The sequence below is a fragment of the Schistocerca nitens genome, chromosome 5 (assembly GCF_023898315.1).
Source record: "Schistocerca nitens isolate TAMUIC-IGC-003100 chromosome 5, iqSchNite1.1, whole genome shotgun sequence".
Taxonomy (NCBI): Eukaryota; Metazoa; Arthropoda; class Insecta; order Orthoptera; family Acrididae; genus Schistocerca; species Schistocerca nitens.
This window is the reverse complement of record NC_064618.1, coordinates 488,530,935-488,556,027: the sequence shown is the minus strand read 5'-3', so window position 1 is coordinate 488,556,027 and position 25,093 is coordinate 488,530,935. Positions and strand designations below refer to the sequence as shown.

Genomic DNA, 25,093 nt, shown 5'->3' with positions numbered 1-25,093 from the left:
AGCTTATTGGTAAGAGCAGATATTCAGGTCTAGTTAGGGACATCTCCGAAAGAAAAGACACCTCACATATACATATATGCGCCTTGACGGCAGCTCATGATTATTCAGTGCATATGCACTCTTCACCATACCTGTTTCTAGAATCACTGTGAGGCTGCGAGAAAGAAGGGTAGTGGACAGGTGTCACTATTATGCAGTGTGAACAAGTCGGAAATTTGGGCTGGTCAGAAAACGTGTTCGGGTAACCGAAGTTGTTGAGGCGTCGGCACGCGTAAATTGGGTTTCGAGTCCAGGTCCGACATAAATTTTCAATTGTCACCATCGAATTTCTTTCATTGCCCGATTGCGGGTAATGTCGGAATTTCAATTCCGTAATTTTGCAACTTTTTGGCTGTATATAGTGAAGTAACTTACTTCTTAAATTCTAAACTATTACCAAAATTGGTTTTACTGATGGAGATTAGTTCTTTCTGTCTTTTACCTTATGTAATGATGGGCTACTTGTGGTCGTTTGTTTGGAGGATTACTATTGCTATTACTGAGTCCAGTCAATAATTTATTCTTTACGCAACTTCATTGAGTGGATGAACATAATTTGCAAGTGACATTTCGAATATGTTTCTCTTAATTTTTATTGTTAAGACTTCCAACATATTTTTCAATGATGATTTTCCAAGCTAGCATCTTTGCTTTGTGCACCACGAAATCTTGTTTGCACGAGGAACTCTGGTATACGTTTGTTTACAATCTCCCGTGCATGTTTTGAGTTAGCGTGGTGTCGCAGTATATGTTACAAGAATGAATTTTGAGCAGTTGATAGAAACTGAACTAGCAAATTTGAACAATAAATTATCATCCAAGAAAAGGCTTTATGATATTGGCGTGTATGAAGATGTACGGGGAGCGAAAGGTGAGATGACGCGAAAATACAGCTGTTTTGCTGTGTGAGGAAAGAAAATGCGGATTTGTAGAACATAATAAATCAGCGTGATGCCGTGGCACTGTCAGGAGATTTAAGATATTTACGCGAGAACTACATGATAAACGTTTGTCGTTTTCAATTATAATGACAACCTATCGCGGAGCAACAGGTGTTTTTTATGTAATTTTGTTTAGGCCTAGTTTATTTATTGATCTTAGAACGTATTTTACTTTAATATGAAGCATTTCATGTTGCCAGTTTTATGCAGAATCAACAAATTACACAGAAATTTGCTACTGATACAAAATAAATTGTTTCTAGTAATGGTGTTAACAGATAATTAGTACTAGCCAGACATTGTAGGTACCATAGAGAAACAGAGAGAAAACAATTTTTCTTTAGTTATGCACAGTGACGATAAATACTAATAACCCACATTAACTTATGCAGCAGTCGTGCTTATGTAAGGGAAGTCTACAAATATTTATTTATGCCACGATACAGATAATACATGGAATGTAGTCAAATTAAATCGGGTGATGCTGAGGGGATTAGATTAGGAAATGAGACACTTAAAGTAGTAAAGGAGTTTTGCTGTTTAGGGAGTAAAATAACTGATGATAGTCGAAGTAGAGAGGATATAAAATGTAGACTGGCAATGGCAAGGAAATCGTTCCTGAAGAAGAGAAATTTGTTAACATCGAGTATAGATTTAAGTGTCAGGAAGTCGTTTCTGAAAGTATTTGTATGGAGTGTAGCCATGTATGGAAGTGAAACGTGGACGATAACCAGTTTGGACACGAAGAGAATAGAAGCTTTCGAAATGTGGTGCTACAGAAGAATGCTGAAGATAAGGTGGGTAGATCACGTAACTAATGAGGAGGTATTGAATAGGATTGGGGAGAAGAGAAGTTTGTGGCACAACTTGACTAGAAGAAGGGATCGGTTGGTAGGACATGTTTTGAGGCATCAAGGGATCACAAATTTAGCATTGGAGGGCAGCGTGGAGGGTAAAAATCGTAGAGGGAGACCAAGAGATCAATACACTAAGCAGATTCAGAAGGATGTAGGTTGCAGTAGGTACTGGTAGATGAAGAAACTTGCACAGGATAGAGTAGCGTGGAGAGCTGCATCAAACCAGTCTCAGGACTGAAGACCACAACAACAACAACAGATAATACTAATATAGTTACACAAACTGAAAACTAATTTTTTTTACCATACTGCAGAAAACATTTAAACATTAATATACAGTCAAAGCTCGTTAAAATCATATTTGTACCAATATACAGAAACTGGAACACATTTTTCACTAAGTCTGTATGACCTTTTCTGTATTATGCGAACAACATCTTGTCTTCCTTTTTCCTTATTCCAGAAAATTTGTTTCCCCACGAAAAAGGAAGTATTTTATTCGATTCCCAACTTTGAAGTTACACTTGCCCTATGAATTTGCCTGCAAGTGGGCCCTACAGCTTGACCTTAAAGCAACATCCAGAGATAAAATGGTCCTTCAGTTTTCTTTTGAGGATGTGCTAGGTGGCAGTATGTCATGTAATTAGCTTCCCGCATTCGTAGGGTCTGTAATTTTTAATCTTTTCCTGCAGATAGAGTAATTTTCTTTAGTGTTGTGTCATTGACATGAAAATCTCTGTTTAGAGGCACTGAACAATTTACCATTGAAAAAAGTACTATCCAATATATTTACAGATTTCTTATAATTACCATTTCTGCTTCATTAAATTTGTTTTTGCAAGATTCCTGTGCTATTAGTTTTGTGGTGCATCTGATGACTTTCTTATGGAGTTTTCCAATTCTCTGAATGTGTGCATCGGTCTCTGCTCCCTGTATTGGTGTACAGTACGACCTACCGCTTGCTACTGATTTTCATTCCGTTTTAATTGCTAATGATACATCAGTCCTAATTGAAAATGAGGTACCTGAAAGAATTTCAGAAAGAGTAAAAAATACTCTAGAAAAACTTGAATCTTGGTTCCATCAAAATAGACTAAAATGAAATTATCGGGGCCTAAAAACCAAAATGAATCATTGTTAAGCTAAATCATTAGAACAGAGTTAAATTAAGGTAACTTGCAATGATCAATAAATTGCACAAGCAAACCGTGTAAGTTCTCAGGCCTAAGTTATGATAAAAATCGAAATAGGAAGGTACACATTGAGTACTTGGCAATAAACTCAATAGCTTAGCATTTGCAATGTCTATTTTAGCATGTGCCACTAAAATAGATGCCAGAAATATATTGATCACTACTGCCCTGAGTCAGTTTTTCTTTATGGTACAATCTTTTGTGGAAGCTTAACAAATGTCATGTCATGAGACTCTTAGTATTATAAAAGAAAATAATTATGAACATGTGTTAAATTTTACCTACAGCAGTGGTGGTGTTGTGTGCTGATATTGTCAGCGACCATTGAATGGTGGAAATTATGTGATCTTCATATTAGTGCAAATGTTTTGTTATGAAATGTTTGCTTTATGAGGATAATTAATTTAATGAATGGACAAGGCTACATACAAGAACCTTTCAACTATAGAATTGGAACAGCATTAATTATTTGCTCCATGGCCAGTCGTTGCCAGTATCACCACACTATTCCACTGCTGCAGTCAGTAAAATATCACCAAAAAGCCTATCTGTTCTTCCTTTACATGTACAAGGTGTTGTTATTCTTATATAAAAATCAGCGTAGAGTAAACTCTTTCCATTTTGACAACAATTACAGTACTCGCACAGAGAAAATTTTAAACTCCCAGCACAAACAGTGTAAAACTCTTATGCCCAAACACCAGAGTGTATGGGGTTTAAATTTTACAATAAAATAAAAGGCAGTAATATATTTAATGTGGGGTATGGTTCACAGACAAGATTACTCTCTACTCTCCAGGTGGAAAAGTATTATTATTCTATTGATGAATTAATTGAGAACAGTTTCACAGTTTGCACAAGGTAATTATACATTTTATCTTTGTATTCTGGGAACTGCAGTATGCATTTGTGTAGCAGTATCTCAGAAATGTATATAAAATAATGTAAACTACTGTATTTCTTCATGGAGATGCGTTCCATGTGTGCAGCTAAATGAAAGCCAGTTTGTTTTTTGCCATACTCATTTCGCTTCTTTTATTTATGAAATATATTCAGTGTTGTATTGTATATGTTCCTTTTTAGACATATAATAAATGTATCATGTAGTATCATGAATGCATCATCATACCATTTGGTAAAACACATGGCCAAAATCATAATGCAACACTATGAAATGAAGAACACCAGAACATTGGAAAAAAAAAGAACTCATAACACAAATAAAATTGTTACACATTCCACAAACAGCTTTGGTCATCTTTACCTGCAGACAGTATTAATGAAATAACCAAAACCCACAAAGCAATCACATCCCAAAATTACGTCCAATTTGAAAAGAAGTTCTACGCATAAAAGGATGGGCTTCCAATGGAATCCCCAGTATCAGGAACACAGGCAAACATATTCCTCAACCACATAGAAAACACAATCTTTGATTCAGTCAGCACAAAGAAAGGCTACAAAATTGTTTACTGGTACAGATATGTGGATGACATAATCTATATGGTAGATGAACCAACAGAGAAAGTAGATAAGCATCATACAGATGTAAACAATATACTTAAAACATTCAATTCACCATGGAAAAAGAAACAAAATCAAATACATTTCTTGCATATAAAGATAAAGAGAGACAGCAATAAGTACGCTTTTGACTTGACTTCTTTGGGAAGCTAACAGCTACAGATGCAATTATACATGCATCATTCAACCACCCGCAAAATCAAAAATGTTGACGGACTCAATAATATCAAACTAAGAAAGGAAAACGGTGAGAAAGAATTACAAACAAAACTCATAACCACAAACAATGGTTACAACACCCATGTAGTACAAAATCTCAACTACACAATCAAAATGAAAACAAGCAGAGAACGGACAAACCATAGAACCTCACAGACACTGCAGCACATGTGGAACACGAAACAGTAATACTCATGACATGACTAACAGAAAGAAATGGTACACTTTAATATACAAACACAAATCAGCATACAGAATAGCAAGCATATTAAAGAAATGGAGATTAGATGTTGCTTACAGAACAAGAAACTGTCCAGTCACATTTACGCACAACAATAGACAAACCAAATAAAGACCAAGGAGTAGATATGCACCAGTTAGAATGCCAAGAATGGAATCAGCATATCCAGGGAAGACTGACAGGAATTTCAAAACTAGATATAAAGAACATATAAGGAGCTGGAAGCATGAAAATAGCCAGTCTACCTTTACTGAACACCTAATAAAAAATTGGACGGGGACCATCCAACATGCAACAAGACATAAAAATTATTAGATTGAATGATTGCAACAAAAATCTCCTGACATTGCAGGAAAACTTTAATATACAAAGAGCCCTTGCAATGAAAAAGAAAGTAATTAATGACCAAATCATTATCAGTCATAACTCACTGATCATGCTAGCCACTAAAACAGTAACCAACAGAAATCTGAAACATAACCAGCGTAAATAATTAATGAATATCTCTCTCTCTCTCTCTCTCTCACTCACTCACTCACTCACTCACACACACACACACACACACACACACACACACACACACACACACACTCCTCACTCACTCTGCAAACATATTCATATTGGTCACAAAGTGCGATGTGTTGTAATAAATGTGGGTGGAAAAGTGTCAGAGATTGGATAGCTGGAGCTTGGGGACCGATTGAACACATCTTCAGGACTGCACATATGGACTAACAACATTAGAAATTGTAACACCAAATGATAATTTAACCTTATAAAATTTTTGCTACGAAAGTTGTTTGTAGTCTGAAAAATGAGAAAAGCATGAGGAAATGTAACATTGTAGCATATTGTAACTCTACATAATACATTTATTATATTATAAACAGAAACATGTAATGCTGGACACTGAAGTTGCTTCGTAAGTAAAAGAAGCGAAGCACATATGGCAAAAAACAGACAGCATTTCACTTAGGCTAGTTGCAAAGACAAAACATACCGCCATAAATTTTAAAGCAACTAAGGAACAACAGAAAAGGGGAAAAAAGTGACAATATTGTATCTCTCTTAAAATGTTTATTATTTTAGATATTGACATGCCTCCTGTACATGAATCAGGTGACTGAGAATTGTGCGTTAAGAGGTAAATAAACCACATTTCACAGATAAATGTATAGTATGGTTTTAACAGTGTTTCTGTGTCCACTGTATGGAACATTTTTTATTAAGATATCGTTGTACTTATTTTAGAACAGATCTTATCAATGTGGTTCTGATGTCAGAGATTTGTTCACCTCTATTTCCTGAACCCTATTGCAGTCCTCTTCTACCTTGTCTCCATCCCCAATAAAATCGTTCAAACTGTTATTTCTGTTATTATTTTTCTGTACACATTGTTTTTCTCCTGTTGAGATGTAAATTATTTTCTCTAAAATATTCTTAGGCCTAATACTTAGGCATATAGTCAATGAAGGTAACTTCTTATCAGTCAGGGCATCTTTGTACAACTTAAGATTTTTGTTTCAAATGGCTGATGTTCTATATGCAGGCACTAAGAGTAACAGAGGTAATAAAACTATGGTTGCTTTTTGGACAAAATAGTGCCAGTATGCGGAACGTCAACCATTTGAAACAAAAATGTAAGTACTACAGAGATAACTTGACTGCTAAAAAGTTACCCTGATTGACTGTGTATCTGCATGTGGATATGGTGATATAATTACCATATTTTCTTTTTGTAAGCATAGGTGCAATAGTACAAGAGGATCGTCGTGGCAAATGGAAAGAAAGTTACACATTTGGAGAATGTGTTGGGAGTGGTGGTGGCGATGATGATGATGATGATGATGATGATGATGACGATGACGACGATGAGAGTGAGGGCAACGATGATGATGGTGATGGGAAATCGGATATTTGTGAAGTAGCTGGATGTTCCCAAAATGATGCTAAGCGAAATTTAATTGACACTGATCTCCAAGAATTATTGAATATAGATGCAAATACTTCAGAAGTAAAAAAGAAGTAAGTCAGAAGAAGTAAAGTTTGGTCTTTCTTTCTTCTTCTTCTTCTTCTTCTTTTTCCCCTACTCTCCTCTCTTTAGTGTTAAACTTAATGATAACAAATTCAGCATGGCTCAACTACCACATCACACTTAGAAGAGTTTTAAAAACATGATTTTTACATTTTGGAAATGCAATTTGTTTTTCTTGAAGCAATTCTTGTTTTTTTCACATGTTGTGCTCAATATGTTGTCCTCCCTTATAACTAAACTGTTGATGTGTGCTTAGGGCACTCTCTCATACACAGATGTTTTCTTTCCTGATTTGCTTAAAATGTAATGCGCTCATGATGCATAAACCGCACCTGTAATAAAGTAATTTCCGTCGTATCCACTGACCTGACAAGCATATTTATAAAACACTGTGTCCTCGTACCTGCAGCCATACCTTACAAACTACTGTCAAGTGCATGTTATGTACAACATTTTATGATTTCTTTTCATTTCATTTGTGTAAAGAGTGTGGAAATGAATTGTCTGTATGCTTGGTGCCCACATGAGAGATATGTAGGAGGCTGTAGTGTATTTCTAGATTTCATCTTTATACTGCTTCTGATGTTTTTTCTAGGCGCGTCAGTCTGGAGCCGCGCGGCCGCTATGGTCGCAGGTTCGAATCCTGCCTCAGGCATGGATGTGTGTGATGTCCTTAGGTTAGTTAGGTTTAAGTAGTTCTAAGTTCTAGGGAACTGATGGTCTCAGCTGTTAAGTCCCATAGTGTTCAGAGCCATAATTTTTGAAGTTTTGTAAATATGGTTTTGTTGGATAATTGATACCTATCCTTTGGCACCTACCAGTTCAGTATTTCTATGATGCTCTTCTGCACGTCAAATGTTTGCTGTCCCTCATTATATGTGCTTGGTATCCCCTTTGTCCTCTTTGCTGTGGGTTCCAAACACTTGAGCCAATGGCCTCTTCCAGGATGAGTCGCATGAGCATTTTGTAAGCAATCTTTTTTGTAGACTGTATTTTTCCTTTACCTAACCAGTGAACTGAAGTCTACCACCTACTTAGCTGCAGTTGGGTCTGTATTATCATTCCATTTCATACCCTCAAAAGTGGTTGCAAGTCATTTGTTTGTGTTTACTGAGTACAATAATTACTCATTTATATTTTGGCCTTAGTGCTAAGACATGTTTCTGCATTTTTTGAAGTTCAAAATTTTACATATATGAACATATAAAGCAAGTTGCCAATCTTTGCACCACTATGAAAGCTTTTCGAAATCCTATTAGTATTGTCTTCCAGATCATAAGCATATGAACACCATGAGTCCCAACATATTTCTCATGGGCATACCTACTCCTACATCTTTCGATGACTCTCCGCCCAAGATAACTTGCTGTTTTCTCCCTACCAGTAAATCCCAAATCCAGTCACAAATTTCATTCGATATCTCTTATAGTAGTATGTTCTTTAATAAGCGTTTGTGTGGTACTGGGTCAAGTGCTTTCAGAAGTCAAGAAATACTGCATACATGTGATTACTTTAATTGCTGGTTGACTTGGAGGTAGTACATTGGGTTTGAGTTAAAATATATGACTATTAAGATTCCACATGCAATGTATGAATATCAGTGAAATTAAATGATCATTTTGTGGCCCACATCTCGTACCCTTAATGTGGAAAGGTTTGACGTATGCTTCTTATCAAAAACTACTCACAGTTTTTTGTTCTAGGTGTCTACTATATGTTATGATTAAGAAAGCGGCAACTCTGCCACAAATTTCTGTATTAAATCTGGCTGTGAGTCTGCAGAGCCACTGGCATTTGAGATATTCATTTTTATGTATTACAGGTGTTTCTCAGCACCACTGACATTGATGTCTATAGCACTCATTTTTTTTGTGTTGTGAGACTTAATCTGTGGTAGTACTCCAGGATCTTCCTTTGTTTTTAGAACATCGGTATTGCAATTGTTATTGATATTGATATTGCTTTGATACTCTCAGTTCTGATACCTGTGTCGTCCATGAGTGTCTGGACACTCACTTTGACAACACTGAAAATCTAAATGTATGACAAGAACTTCTCTGTACTTTGTGTGGTCTTTAGATTAGAGTCTGCTACAGTAATTGTTGAACACTCCATGTACTGCGCTTTTTGCTTCCATATGTGTTTCATTTGACATCTTTCTGTCTATAAATGTGTACTTTTCTTACATCTATTGTGCAGTTTCTTTGCAAAGACTGTATTTTGATGCTCCATTTGCAGAAAATTATGCTGATGAGTAATTTTTTTCTAATTTCAGAGCAGCTCTTCTGATCGAAGAGATACCAGGGCTCGAAGATATGCCATCTTACATTGATATGAATCTGAAAAGAGGTACAGGAGTTGATGAATCATGTAGGAAATTAACATCAGTTGATAAACTGTTACAAAAAAGTGTTATACAACCTGGATTTGAAAAGCAGCATGCTATACCACATGAAACCAGTGAGAAACGATTGAGACTAGAAAGAAAGGTACTTGCTGGAAGATCTGCTACACTTCCATTTTGTTTACTTGATATAAAATTACTGAACTGCCAACAATTCATAGGTATATACATTTTATTTGTAAGATATGTTTCAGTAATAGTGGACTCAAGATATGTTTCAGTAATAGTACTTCGTGCTCCTATATTTTCTTTCCTTGTAGGTTTTAACTCAGTATTACACAAACAAATAAAAATGGAAGTACATGGATGTTTGCATGAGACAAAACTACAAAACTGCTGTGGAATATACATTGTAATGAACAGATGTATTGTATTGTTACTGTGCTGTTTAGTGATGTTGACTGCTCAGGTTTTGATCAGAGTATACTGTATGATTTTTCTGTCATATGAAAAATAGGGGAGGAGGGTAATACAGTCTTTAAACAAAAGTTTGTTGTAATATCATCACTTAGAGATGAAGTAAATTCTTGTTATGCAGGCTACAGTTTCTCTTATTTTGATTTGTTGTAGTTTATATATTACAAAGCACTGTAATGTTCTATTCATTTTCCCAGGTTTCATTTTCTGCTCTGTACAAATTGCACTGGCAGTGAATTTGTATATCCTGTGTGCCAAAGATCAACACTGAGCAGAGCAAATTTGAGATGTATTCATGGGACTCTCAAAACTTCATTTCATTGCATGTTAGTTCTGTAGAGTCTTTGACATAAAATGTGGCTGCCAGTCAGCCATGGCAGATATGTTGCTCACTTAACATGCCAGTAAAACTTGCTACCCCCTTAGAATTCTAAGTCCGGCCATCTATATGATCTGGCAACATGGTAGGGTGCAGCAGTTACCAGAGGAAGTGTTATCTTCCACTCAGATTGTTGTAGTGCTGAATCTGCTCATTATCTACTGGTAACCATAGTCCAATGCAGATGAAGTCGCAAGTTTGAGTCCACTGCTTCCTTTATTTTCCAAACCACATTTCAAGTGTGTGCTAAAAGTAGCAGTTGATGGAACCCTTTTCCAACTCACCAGTTATGACAAAACCTCCCAGAAACATTTCCACAACAACTTGTGGCCACGGCAAGATCAGAACAGTTCATTCTTGAAATTTTCTGCAGCATGCTGTGGCTAACAGTCGCCTGACACCAGCTAGTGAATGTCATGGAGTGCATGCCAAACATGTTTCTGCTCTCATTTGGCAAACGTAAACTGATTATTATTGTAGTTCAACGTTCAACATGAAGTAACTTTGATACACCAAGTGAACAAAGTACAGTGCCAGAACATGCGTACATGTGCATTCATCTATTTACATTCTCTGTAAGCTTCCATGCAGTGCAAGGCAGGGAATATCTTGTATGATTACTAGTCATTCCCTTAGCTGTTTGACTAGCTAATGAAACAAGAGTAAAAAGGCTATGTATGTGTGCAGTTGGGGATATTCAGCCACCAGATAATAGTTAAAGCCCATGGTGAAACCTTCAGCTATCATTTAGTTTTCACAATTAGCAACTAGTTTGGGTCGGTGACCATTATCAAAGCTTCGCTGGCATAAATGGCAGGGAAATTAAACCGTAATTTGAACAAAAGTAGTTTGCTTTTTTAAGCCAACCATAGTACATAAAATTTTTTCACAATAATAACTCTACGATAACTTTGTGCAGAAGCAAGTCCAAGTTGACAGCTAACAATGTCAGTTCTTTATGAAAATTATTGTACACTATCATTGTTACCCTGAAATTTTTTTTAACATACTACGGTGGCCTTAAGAGAACAAATTACTCTTGTTCAAATTATGGTTTACCTTTCCTGCCTTTTATACCATCTAAGCTCAATAATTGTCATTGACCAAAACTACAGTCCGATCCATGAACGATGTTGGTTCGCACAGGTCGAGACTAGGATGGTGATAGCATTGTTGCTGGTTCCAAGTGACAGTTGCAGTATGCACATATATGTGCTTTGTGCTCGATGAAAGCATGTATCCCACAAATTATGTGTCTTGTTTACCTAGGTAGCACTTGTCACTTATCTTCATCATTAGCCATGACAACGTGCAACAAATGGAATAAAAATTCACTAAATAATGTGCTACAGTCGAGTATAATGCTCGCATTGCATACAACATTCATAGCAGAGTGCTCAGAATGCTACTGAATGCGCTTATTGGCTGTCTGAGAACGCGTGGCACAGGTGCGCAGAACAAGCCTGAACTTGACAACCATTGTTCTTGACTCCAGCTGTAGTAGCGAATTGTGAAAAATAAATGACAGCTGAAGGTTTCACCATGAATTTTAACAAAAAAGAGAGGCCATATTCCCTCCATTTGAATTTACAAAGCATTTCCGTAATATTCACATGTTGATCAAACCTGCTAGTAATAAATCTAGCAGCAAACCTCTGAATTGCTTCTATGTCTTTGTTTAATCTGACATGGTGGGGATCGCAAATACTAGCATTACAGGAGAATGAGTTGCACTCGTTTTCTGTATCGAGTCTCTTTTGTAGAACATCTACTCTTCCCTAGAATTCTCCTAATTCATCTTCCCTATTACTGACCTAGTGAGGTGGCGCACTGGTTAGCACACTGGAATTGCATTCAGGAGGACATCAGTTCAGACCCACTACCGGCCATCCTGATTTGGGTTTTCCATGATTTCCCTAAATTGCTTCAGGTAAATGCCGGGATGGTTCCTTTGTAAGGGTATGAGTGACTTCTTTCCCTGCCCTTCCCTAATCTGATGATCTCACTGTTTGTTTGCCTCCCCCAGATCAACCAACAAACTTCCCTTTTACTGACTGTACATGCTTGTTCCATCTCATATAACGTAGCAGCATTAAGCAAAGATATTTACTCAGTGTAACTACATCAAGCAGCACCACCTCCAGTACTGTATTTGGACATTACAGGATTGTTTTTTCGTACTCACCTGCATTCACTTATATTTTCTGCATTTAAAGCAAGCTGCTGTTCATCATGACAAATAGAAAGTATGTCTTAAGCAATCCTGTGTTCTCCTGCGGTTAGTCAATGACGAAATTTTCCCATTCACTACAATGTCGTCAGTCAGTCAGATGTTGCTGCTCACCCTGTCTGTCCAATCACTTATGTACATGAAAGCAAAAGCTGTCCTATCACACTTCCAAGGAGCTCTCCTGATGATACCTTTGTTTCTGACGAACACTCGTTGGGGAGAACAATATTCTATTACTTAAGAATTCTTTGAGCCACTCACATACTTGGAAACATTCCTTATGCTCACACCTTTAAAAATCTGGAGCCACGAACTGTGTCAGTCACTGTCTGGAAACCTAGATATGTCTACTTCTACATATATACTCTGGTAGCCACCAAGTGGTGTGTGGCGGAGGGCACTATTCGCACCAAAGTCATATTTCCCCCCCATTCTGTTCCACTCGCGCAATTCGCAAGGAAAAAATGAGTCTGAATGCCTCAGTATGAACTCTAGTTTCCCTTACCTTTAAAAGGTGATCATTGCGCCATTTGAAAGTTCGTGGTAATAATATATGTTCTACATCCTTGACGAAGATCGGATTTTGGAATTCAGTGAGCAGCCCCTTCCATTTAGCTTTTTTTATCTGCAAGTGTGTCTCACCTCAAACTTTCTATGAGATTTGTAACACACTCGTGATTGCTAAATGTACCAGTCACTAATCTTGCTGCTCTTCTTTGGACCTTCTCAATCTCTTGAATCAGACCCAACCATTAAGGGTTCCATACAGATGAACAGTACTCTAAGACTGGACAAACTAAAATATTGTAAGCAGTTTCCATGATCGGTCCATTTGAGATCATTTTGAATAGTCACACCTATATATTTGACGGATGTTACTTCTTCCAAAGACTGGGTATTTATTTTGTACTCGTCCATTAATGGGGATTTTCACATTGTTACACACAGTAGGTTACATTTACTAATATTGAGAGATAACTGCCAGTCATTACACCATGCATTTATTTTCTGCAAATCTTCATTGATTTGTTCACAACTTTCGTGGGATACTACTTTCCTGTTGACTACAGCATCATCGGCAAACAGTCTAATGCCGCCGTCAATACCATCAACCAGATCGTTTACGTAAATTGCAAAAAGCAGCGGACCTATTACGCTGCCCTGGGACACACCTGATGTTACGCTTGTTTCTGTTGAAGTCTCCTCATTCAGGACGACATACTGCCCTCTGTCTGTTAGAAATCTTTCGATCCATCTGCATATGTCATCGGATAGACCATAAGCGCGCACTTTTTGGAGCAAGCAACAGTGCTGAACTGAGTTGAACACCTTTCGAAAGTCGAGGAATATGGCACCAACCTGGGAGCTGGTATCTAGAGCCTGTTGTATATCATGCACAAAGAAGGCCAGCTGTGTCTCGCGTGACCGCTGTTTCCTAAACCCGTGCTGGTTTCTGCAGATGAGCTTCTCAGAGTCTAGAAAGGTCAATATGTGTGAACACAAACTATGTTCCATGATTCTACAAAAAATCGATGTCAGTGAAATTTGCCAGTAATTATGTGCATCCGATTTTCTACCCTTTTTATAGATTGCTATGAACTGGGCCTTCTTCCAGTCCCGTGGAACTTTCCTCTGTTCCAATGATCTCTGATAGATGATGGATAAGAATGGTGCTATATGTGTAGCATAGTCAACATAAAATCTTACGGGGATACCTTCTGGGCCAGATGCCTTCCTGGCATCTAAGTATTTTAACTGTTTTACAATCCCTGATACACTAAACACTATGTCAGCCATCCTTGCGTTTGTTCGATAATTGAAAGGGGGAAGGGTGGTGCAGTTCTCTACTGTAAATGAGTTTTTGAAAGCTAGGTTTAGAATTTCGGCCTTCTGTTTATCATCATCTGTTACATTGCCCATACTGTCAGCAAGAGAAGGTATTGAATTATTTGTACCGTTCATAGATTTTACGTATGACCAAAATTTCTTGAGGCTATTTTTAGAATCTGCAGATAAAATATTGCTTTCAAATTTGTTAAAAGAATCTCTCGTTGACATTTTGACAGCTGCTTTTATTTCGCATAATGTGAAAAATTCTCTGCTTTCTCAGCCACTTCCTAATATGTTTGTTGAACCAAGGTGTATCATCTTGCCCAGAAATGAGGGATTTGCTACTGACATGTCAATTGGTGACAAACCGCATTCTGGACTTGCATCAACTGCCCAATCATTTAGAAGAGTTTGTTCCCCCCAACTCACACTGTCAATCAAACCTTTTATTTGGAAGTTTTAAGAAGACTGTGCAACAGTGTTCATAAAAAAAGGACCCGATTTGTGACAGACAGGAGACTGGTTCTTTTGCCGTGACAATGAACCTGTTAAACAGTTTTTAGCTAAAAATGACATGGTTCTGTTGCCTTATGCACCTTACTCACCCGACCTGGCTCCGTGCGACTTTTTTTATTTCCACACATGAAAAGGGTCATGAAAGCACACAGATTTGCCAACATTGAGAAAGTCAATAAAAAAATGAGGGAGGAGCTGTCACCCATTTCTGAAGATGACTAAAAAAATGTTTCGAACAGTGGAAGCCCCTGTGGGACAAATGTATTAGTTGTATTGGATAGTATTTTGAAGGGGATAAGGTTGTTTGGTAAACAATTTGAAGATGTATAGCTTTTAAAAAAATAATTCAAGTATCTCCTAGTATGTGAAACTATCTTCCAATTCCAGTTTTAATCTGCCAGGAAGTTTCATATCTTCCAATTAATCAACATATTTTGCTGTACAGGGGAAGTACATTGTCTTGCAATACCTCTGTCCCAATACGAGAGAAGGAAAGTTGCTACTCACCATATAGTGGAGATGCTGAGCCATGATAGGCACAGTAAAAAGATTCACACAATCATAGCTTTCAGCCATTAAGGCCTTTGTCAGCAGTAGACACACATGCACAAACACACTCACGCAAGCGCAGCTTGCACACACATCTGCAGTCTCAGAGAGCTGAAACTACACTGCCAGCAGCAGCACCAGTGCATGATGGGAGTGGCGACTGGGTGGGGGTAAGGAGGAGGCTGGGGCGGGGAGGAGGAGGGATAGTATGGTGGGAGGAGGGATAGTATGGTGGGAGTGGCAGACAGTGAAGTTTTGCAGTTTAGACAGAGTGTAGGAGAGAAGGTGCAGAGGGGGCAGGGGGTAAGTAGTGCAAAGGAGAGAAATAAAAATAAAAGAAATTAAAAGACTGGGTGTGGCAGTGTAATGACGGCTGTGTAGTGCTGGAATGGGAACAGGGACGGGGCTGGATGGGTGAGGACAGTGACTAACCCCTGCTTCTTTGTTTCAGCTGACCATATTTTATTAAAAGTGGATAGCAAATGAAGGCCCTTCTTTACTAACAATAAAGGCTCAGTCAAACAGCCCAACACCTGCAGAATGTGTTGTTGTCTGCCATGACCATACAGAGTGCGGGCAGGGTATAATGATCCAGTCATTGAATGGTGCTCATTGGTAGTGAGTCAGTTGCTGTGCAGTAAACATGAGTAATAATTCTGATGATGATGATGACAACATATTGACTTTTAAGTGAACTGTGCAAGAGAACTTAAGTGGAGGTTAAAAAATGTTTCTTCAATTATTTTCATATTTCTCATGAACATAATGTGGAATAAATTTTTTTAATGCGAGAAGATTATGCACACAAATTGACCGAGGTTTAGAAAATATTGCTCATGCAAAACTCAGTGTTCCCTTGTCTTGCATGACGTCATGTGAACCAAGGATGAAGGGCAATAGACAGCGTCCACTTTCCTAGATTTCCAAAAGCATTTGACACTGCACCAATGCGGACTGTTAATAAAGGTCTGAGCATACGGATTAAGTTCTCAGCTATGAGAGTGACTTCATAAGTAGTAGAATCCAGTAAGCCATCTTGGACAGTGAGCGTTCATCAGAGACACTGGTATCATTACGAGTATCCCAGGGAAGTGTGATAGGATTGCATTTGTTCTCTATTTACATAAATGATCTGACTGCAACTTTTTGCTGATGATTGGAAAATTATTGTCTTTGAGTGACTGTAGAAGGTACTGGAAGGCTTAGACAGAATTTCTAGTTGGTGTGATGACTGCCAGCTTGCTCTAAATGTAGAAAAATGTAAGTCAATGCAGATGACTAGGAAGACCAATTCTGTAATGTTTAAACACAGTATTAGTGTTTTGCTGCTTGACACAGTTGTGTCAGTTAAATATCTGTGTGTAACATTGCAAAGCGATATGAAATGGCATGAGCATGTAACAACAGTAGTAGGGAAGGTGGCTGGTTGACTTTGTTTTATTGGAAGAATTTTGGAAAAGATAAGCTCATCTATAAACGAGATTGTGTGAAATGCTGATATAATCCATCCTTGAGTACGTCTCAAGTGTTTGGGATTCCCACCAGGGAGACATCGGAGCAATTTAGAGGCATGCTGCTAGATTTGTTACTGGTAGGTTTGATAAACATGTGAATGTTATGAGGATGCTGCATGGACTTGAAAGGGAATCCCCAGAAGGAAGATGAAGTCCTTTTTGTGAAACGCTATTAAGGAAATTAACAGAATTGGCATTTGAAGCTGACAGCAGAACATTTCTACCTCTGCCAACATATATATCATGTAAGACTGCGAAGACAAGTTAAGGAAAATTAGGGCTTGTATTAATGTAGACAGTTGCCATTCCCTAGCTCCATTTGTGAGAAGAACATGAAAGGAAATGACTAGGTATTCTCCACCATATAGGACAATTTGAAACATTACTCAAGCTCATTGACTGAAAATTTTGACTAACTCCAGTCGTGTGAAAGAAAGGGAGAATTGGAAACTAGAGACTTGTGTTATGCTTCTGATCTTTAAGAGGTATGGAATGAGAGCTTGTTGTTAAGGATTGCCAACTAGCTGTTTGATTGGCAGGAAGTGTATTAACCTGAAGGTTAGTATTTTACAGCAGAGGCCTCCAAGAACCAGGAGCCCTATTACAGTTGTTACAATTAGGCCTTCAGGATGTGTTAGTGTTATTGTTTCATACATGATTGGGGCAAATTTAATTTATTCCATCTCTCTTCTGTTCATCACAAGTCTTGCTTTGTATTCCGTAGTTTGTAATTGTTAATGTAAGTTATATAAGTAAGATTAAACCTATCCATTACAGATGTTTAAGAACCCATGAATGTATATTGAATGTAAATACATAAAACTGCAACCAGTCACTTTTTTGAAATAGTTACTTATCATTCCATGAACCGATTTTTGAAACCTTTCAGGTTCATCTTCAGTTACATAGCTATTTGAAGCATAATGCTGGACGCTGGCTGTGTGGCAAGAAAATGGAACATGCTTTAATGCATGAGTACTGTTTATCTGCCAATTTGGCTCCAAAATTTAGTTTCGTACTTTTTGCGACAGTATGGGCGGCTTTTGATGTTAATATCCATCTGTCTGCTTCCATTGTGATGACCAGTTGGTACCACATCATTCACTTCTACAGAATATGTGTCATATCACATTGTGACAACAGTGAAAGTGAGTGATGTGGTACCAACTGACCATCACAATAAGCAGACAGATGAATATCAACGACAAAAGCCACCCATACTGTCGCAAAAAGCATAAAACTAAATTTTGGATCCAAATCGGCAGATAACAGTACTCGTGCATCAAAGTATGTTCCATTTTTTTGTCACAGAGTCAGCACCCAGCTTCCTATACACCATCTGAAGATGAGCTTGAAAAGTTTCAAAAACTGCTTCATGGAATGAATAAATAACTAATTCAAAAAAGTGACTAGTTGCAGTTTTTTGTATTCGCTTTAAATATGTAAGTTTGGAATTTGCTTCTTCTTGTGCTGTTGATGGAAAACCATTTGACTCTTGGGTGATTTAATTGTTGAGCAATTACAGATCATGGTTTTCAGTCAATTCAGTTTATGTACTGAAAATTACAAGCCTCCTAACGAAAATTCTGTTTTAATGTATGTTCCATTTCAGAAACAACGAGAGCGCACAAAGGGTGCTAAATGGTTTAATATGCCAGCACCTGAGCTCACAGATGAAGCAAAGAATGACCTGATGGTTCTTCAGATGAGGGCTGCTCTTGATCCAAAACATTTCTACAAGAAGAATGACCTTAAAGTGCTACCAAAATATTTCCAGGTGAGTTAAGCATTGCAAAAAACAAGTGACATTTTTAAACTTCTTTTAACAAATGGTCATGGAAGTATTTTCACCTAGTTAACCACAAAAGGTGTGGCAAGTACACAGATTTGAGGACAGCTTTTGCCTTTCCTGTTTATTTCAAGGCAAGGTGCCACCAATCTCTCTCTCTCTCTCTCTCTCTCTCTCTCTCTCTCTCTCTGTGTGTGTGTGTGTGTGTGTGTGTGTGTGTGTGTAACAACATCTTCCTATATCCTATTTAAATCAGTTTTATAAACAATTAACTATTATGACTTTGAATGTTTTATTAATATCCGTCCAAAAGACAGCATCAGTTTTTCAGTAATCTTCTTATTCTCCACATTTTTAATCCTTCTTATGCCCACAAAATTATGATACGTTATTAACATTTTTACATCCACATATATCTGATGAAAGCAGATGGTAGTTAGCTTGATCCAGCTACTTGAACATTATCTGTGCTTCTTGTCCAGCCAGAGCAAGTTGATGCCATCAAGTGAAATGGTGCCAAATCTGCGGATCCAGTAAATCCGCTCTGCAACCATCATTCACTGTTGATGTTATATCGCGTGATAACTGAGATGAACCATGGACCTTGATGTTGGTGGGGAGGCTTGCGTGCCTCACTGATACAGATAGCCGTACCGTAGGCGCAACCACGATGGAGGGGTATCTGTTGAGAGGCCAGACAAACGTGTGGCTCCTGAAGAGGGGCAGCAGTCTTTTCAGTAGTTGCAGGGGCAACAGTCTGGATGATTGACTGATCTGGCCTTGTAACACTAACCAAAACGACCTTTTTGTACTGGTACTACGAATTTAATTGATGAAAGGAGAAAATATGAAAATGCAGTAAATGAAGCTGGCAAAAGGAATACAAACCTCTCAAAAATGAGATCGACAGGAAGTGCAAAATGGCTAAGCAGGGATGGCTAGAGGACAAATGTAAGGATGTAGAGGCATATCTCACTGGCGGTAAGATAGATACTGCCTACAGGGAAATTAAAGAGACTTTTGGAGAAAAGAGAACCACTTGAATGAATATCAAGAGCTCAGATGGAAACTCAGTTCTAACAAGGGAACCTCCCCATCGCACCCCCCTCAGATTTACTTATATGTTGGCACAGTGGATAGGCCTTGAAAACCTGAACACAGATCAATCGAGAAAACAGGAAGAAGTTGTGTGGAACTATGAAAAAAATAAGCAAAATATACAAACTGAGTATTCCATATGCAAGATAGGCAACATCGAGGAGAGTGTAACTCCAAGAGTGCCGTGGTCCCGTGGTTAACGTGAGCACCTGCCGAACGCTAGGTTCTTGGTTCAAGTCTTCCCTCGAGTGAAAATTTTACTTTCTTCATTTTCGCAGAGTTATGATCTGTCCTTTCGTTCATTGACGTCTTTGTTCACTGTAATTAGTTTAGTGTCTGTGTTTTGCGACGGCACCGAAAAACTGTGCGATTAGTAGACGAAAGGACGTGCCTCTCCAATGGGATTATCACATCCACAAGAAAACCTAAATCGGGCAAGGTAGAAGAATCTTTTTACCCATTCGCCAAGTGTACAAGTTAGGTGGGTTGACAACATATTCGTGTCATGTGACGCACATGCCGTCACCAGTGTCGTATAGAATATATCAGATGTGTTTTCCTGTGGAGGAATCGCTTGACCTATAACCTTTGAGATCAAATGTTTTCGGTTCCCGTTGGAGAAGCACGTCCTTTCGTCTACTAATCGCACGGTTTTGCGGTGCGGTCGCAAAACACATACACTAAACTTATTATAGTGAACAGAGATGTCAATGAATTAATGGACAGATCATAACTTTGCGAAAATAAAGAAAGAAAAATTTTCAATCGAGGGAAGACTTGAACCAAGGACCTCTCGTTCAGAAGCTGCTAACGCTAACTACGGGACCACGGCGCTCGTGAGCGCATATGATCCTTAAGTTGCTTATGTTGTACATGGACTATTCAGTTTGTATATTTTGCTTATTTTTTTCATAGTTCCATACAACTTCTTCCTGTTATCTCGATTGATCTGTGTTCAGGTTTTCAAGGCCTATCCACTGTGCCAACTTATAACTAAATCTGAGGGGGGTGCGATGGGGAGGTTCCCTTGTAAGCAAAGAAGAGAAAGCAGAAAGGTGGAAGGAGTATATAGAGGGTCTGTACAAGGGCGATGTACTTGAGGACAATATTATGGAAATGGAAGAGGATGTAGATGAAGATGAAATGGGAGATATGATACTGTGTGAAGAGTTTGACAGAGCACTGAAAGACCTAAGCCAAAACAAGGCCCTGGGAGTAGACAACATTCCATTAGAACTACTGACGGCCTTGGGAGAGCGAGTCCTGACAAAACTCTACGATCTGGTGAGCAAGATGTACGAGACAGGCGAAATACCCTCAGACTAAAAGAAGAATATAATAATTCCAATCCCAAAGCAAGCAGTTGTTGACAGATGTGAAAATCACCGAACTATCAGTTTAATAAGTCACGGCTGCAAAATACTAACACGAATTCCCTACAGATGAATGGAAAAACTGGTAGAAGGTGACCTCGGGGAAGATCAGTTTGGATTCCGTAGAAATGTTGGAACACGTGAGGCAATACTGACCCTACGACTTTTCTTAGAAAATAGATTAAGGAAGGGAAAACCTACGTTTCTAGCATTTGTAGACTTAGAGAAAGCTTTTGACAGTGTTGAATGGAATACTCTCTTTCAAAATCTGAAGGTGGCAGGGGTAAAATACAGGGAGCAAAAGGCTATTTACAGTTTGTACAGAAACCAGATGGCAGTTATATGAGTTGAGGGGCATGAAAGGGAATTAGTGGTTGGGAAGGGAGTGAGACAGGGTTGTAGCCTATCCTCAATGTTATTCAATCTGTATATTGAGCAAGCAGTAAATGAAACAAGAAGAAATTCGGAGTAGGAATTATAAGCCATGGAGAGGAAATAAAAACTTTGACGTTCGCCGATGACATTCTAATTCTGTCAGAGACAGCAAAGGATCTCTATAAGAGCAGTTGAACAGAATGGACAATGTCTTGAAAGGAGGATATAAGTTGAACATCAACAAAAGCAAAACGAGGATAGTGGAATGCAGTTGAATTAAATTGGGTGATGCTGCGGGAATTACATTAGGAAATGAGACACTTATAGTAGTAAGGGAGTTTTGCTATTTGGGGAGCAAAATAACTCATGATGGTCGAAGTAGAGAGGATATAAAATGTAGACTGGCAATTGCAAGGAAAGCATTTCTGAAGAAGAGAAATTTGTTAACATCGAGTATAGATTTAAGTGTCGAAGTTGTTTCTGAAAGTATTTGTATGGAGTGTGGCCATGTATGGAAGTGAAACGTGGACAATAAATAGTTTGGACAAGAAGAGAATAGAAGCTTTCAAAATGTGGTGCTACAGAAGAATGCTGAAGATTAGATGGGTAGATCACATAACTAATGAAGAGGTATTGAATAGAATTAGGGAGAAGAGAAATTTGTGGCACACCTTGACTAGAAGAAGGGATCGGTTGGTAGGACATGTTCTGAGGCATCAAGGGATCATCAATTTAATATTGGAGGCCAGTGTGGAGGGTAAAAATCGTAGAGGGAGACCAAGAGATGAATACACTAAGCAGATTCAGAAGGATGTAGGTTGCAGTAGGTACTGGTAGATGAAGAAGCTTGCACAGGATAGAGTAGCATGGAGAGCTGCATCAAACCAATCTCTGGACTGAAGACCACAACAACAATAACAACAACAACAACAACAACTGAGATGCCATATATGCCAATGCTCCTTTAACTCCTCATCTCCAGTAGAACTCTCCAAGCCAGGCATACTGTATTTTTATTGCACTCATGCAAGAGTACTTTGTCAGAAATCTACTCTTTGTGTTGTTGGCAGTTTTGCTGTGCTTTTTTGCACCTTGCTGTTTTGTACATGGATGTTGTACACAGATGTTGTCAAAACAGCCCACTACAAAGATGTTCCCAAATTCTTACCTTTTCTCAATAGTGCGGTTATCTCTTCCACTAGTCTAATTTTTCCTACTCCTCATCTTCTTATCATTTGTATTTGCCTTAAGCATTTTAGGTGTAGGATAGTATACATATTAATGCCTCAACTATTGGTGAGCTTGCATGCCCTTGACTTCTTTTGCTATTAGTAATGACTTGATTTTAATATGCCATGAAAATTGCAGGGTTGTGTGAGCAACGTTAATATTGTATCTTCCTTTTCACATCTTTGCCTTTCTTTTTAGTGTTGACATTTAGTTTCTTTCTGACGGTGTCCTGTCTTCTTTGTGTGTCAGTTTCAAGGTTAATATTTAACTTTTGTGAACTGTAGGTCAGGAACCATGGCATCGTGATTGCATAGCAGTTGTTGTTGGTAATTTTTAATGATAGAAGCAAGGTAATATAGACAGTGTTTGAACTAATTGTAAGTTGTGTAACTGTACATGGTAAAATAATCTAGCTTTCGTTTTATTTTGTTCATACCGACTGGACCTGCTGGCTGTTACTGGAAAGTATATGCTTGTCTAGTGGAAAACTTTAATGAAGATGGTTGTCTAAGACTTGGTAAAGACTTGTAATATACTTTTAACGTCTTCCAAATTATTTTGACTTTTTTCCATACGTAAGTTCATTGCAAAATGCACTGACTGCCATGTTTAAAGATACCTCATTTCTTTTTAATGTCTAGTATTTAGTACCAATGCAGATGCAGAATTTAAATACCAAATATCATGTCTGTATTTATTTTTAGGTTGGAAAAGTTGTGGATGCACCTGAAGATTTTTACAGTAGCAGGATACCAAAGAAACAGAGAAAGAAGACAATTGTTGATGAACTTTTGGCAGATGCAGAGTTCAAGAAATACAATAAGAGGCGCTACTTAGAAATTATTGCAGAAAAGAAGAGAACACATCATAAAGCACATAAGCATGCACAACGATTAAAAAGGAAGGGGAAGAAAAAGTAGAGATGTACTTGTTTGTATATCTGATGATCCCATGTAATTGCATGTATATATAGATTACAGGAATAAGCATTTTAGCATGTATTTATGTTATAATAAATTACATGTGATTTTGCAATCTTTTGATTTTGAAAACATAACATAATTTGGTTTGGTACAGTGGTAAGTTACAGATGTTAATTCAAAAGAAAGAAGAGAAGTACCTTCAGAATATTTTTACAAGTGTAAAAGTATGTTAACTGAAATAGAAATTACAGAAATGCATCAATGTTAAGCCCATAGTGTGTGATCATTAATAGTATTATTTTTTCCTGTTATCTGTGAAAGAGAAGAAAGTTACAGGAGACATTGAATGGAGGGAAAGAGGACAAAAGCAGCACACTATCACGGGCAAAAACAGCATTCGTCACCAAAAGAAGCTGGTCTTAAAAATTGGTTTCAGTCTGAAAAAGAAATATCTTTGAACATAAATCTGGAGCATAGCATTATATGTGAGTCAGTCTTGCACTGTGGAGAAAACTGGAAAAGAAGAGGTTTGAAGTATTTTAGATGTAATGTTACAAAAAGTTTATGAAAATCAACTGGATTGTTTTTGCAGAATCAGTGAAGTAGGGAATATGTGGAATATACCAACTAGAAGAAGGGACAAGTCATAGTTCATTTGTTAAGATGTTGAGGAATGACTTCCGTGGTATGAGACACAATTTTTTAAAGTGCAATGTTGAATGAGTTGTCATGGAAAACTCGGTAAAAATTTTCCTGTGGAAGGAATATGAAGGACGGCACTTTGTTACTGTAACTAGTAGCTCTCAAATTCAATATGTAGGGTTCCCCCCCCCCAACTATGTCTCTCATGATCCAAACATATAGAACTCTTCTGTGTCTGAGCTTCTTGAGTCCCATTTATTACAACCCGTTCTATTTTGTCAAACAAAGGAATCTCATGTTCCAAAAACTAGTGGCGTGTCAACTTCTGCATGTGTTTGTCTACTGCTGCCCAACACTTTTTCAGTGATTAGTTGGCTGTAAATGCCTGTAGTTTTAATACGCTAATTAAAAAATGGAAATTTCTGGTTTGAAGCAACACACAAAATGAGGAAAGGTAATAACTCAACAACAGAACAATCTTATTGCTCATATGACACTTAAAAGAATATTTATTGTCTGGTGAGAAATATTTATTGCACCCGGTCTTGTGGGGAATTAGACAGATGGAATTGTTAAGGACTATTCAAGAATGGCAGTTTCTTCCAGTAACTTGTCTATTATTATCTGCTGAAACCAAGTACATTTTTGTCACATCAGCTAAAATTTAAAAATGCAGAGGATTGTAGTTTGGTGGGGGGACGGGAGGGGCAGGTATGTGTGTTCAAACACTGGATTCTGTAAGCTACATTGCCTCCTGTGTGGTGCCAAATGATGA

General features: G+C 37.9%; 1 protein-coding gene across 1 annotated transcript; it reads left to right on the top strand.

Moving 5' to 3' along the window:
• The first annotated feature begins 723 nt into the window (after nucleotides 1-723).
• LOC126259467 (deoxynucleotidyltransferase terminal-interacting protein 2) lies at nucleotides 724-23,788 on the top strand. The gene is made up of 5 exons (XM_049956296.1): nucleotides 724-910; nucleotides 6,763-7,039; nucleotides 9,325-9,538; nucleotides 18,501-18,665; nucleotides 23,458-23,788. The coding sequence occupies exons 1-5, from the start codon at nucleotides 799-801 to the stop codon at nucleotides 23,671-23,673; spliced, it is 984 nt and encodes a 327-aa protein (XP_049812253.1). The 5' UTR covers nucleotides 724-798; the 3' UTR covers nucleotides 23,674-23,788.
• The last annotated feature ends 1,305 nt before the right edge of the window (nucleotides 23,789-25,093 follow it).

Bases quoted from the DNA above. Each gene is read 5' to 3' on its own strand.
- LOC126259467 (XM_049956296.1), top strand. From the start codon at position 799: ATGAATTTTGAGCAGTTGATAGAAACTGAACTAGCAAATTTGAACAAT. The intron at 911-6,762 runs GTGAGATGACGC...TTGTAAGCATAG, and splicing joins AGATGTACGGGGAGCGAAAG to GTGCAATAGTACAAGAGGAT. The intron at 7,040-9,324 runs GTAAGTCAGAAG...TTCTAATTTCAG, and splicing joins ACTTCAGAAGTAAAAAAGAA to AGCAGCTCTTCTGATCGAAG.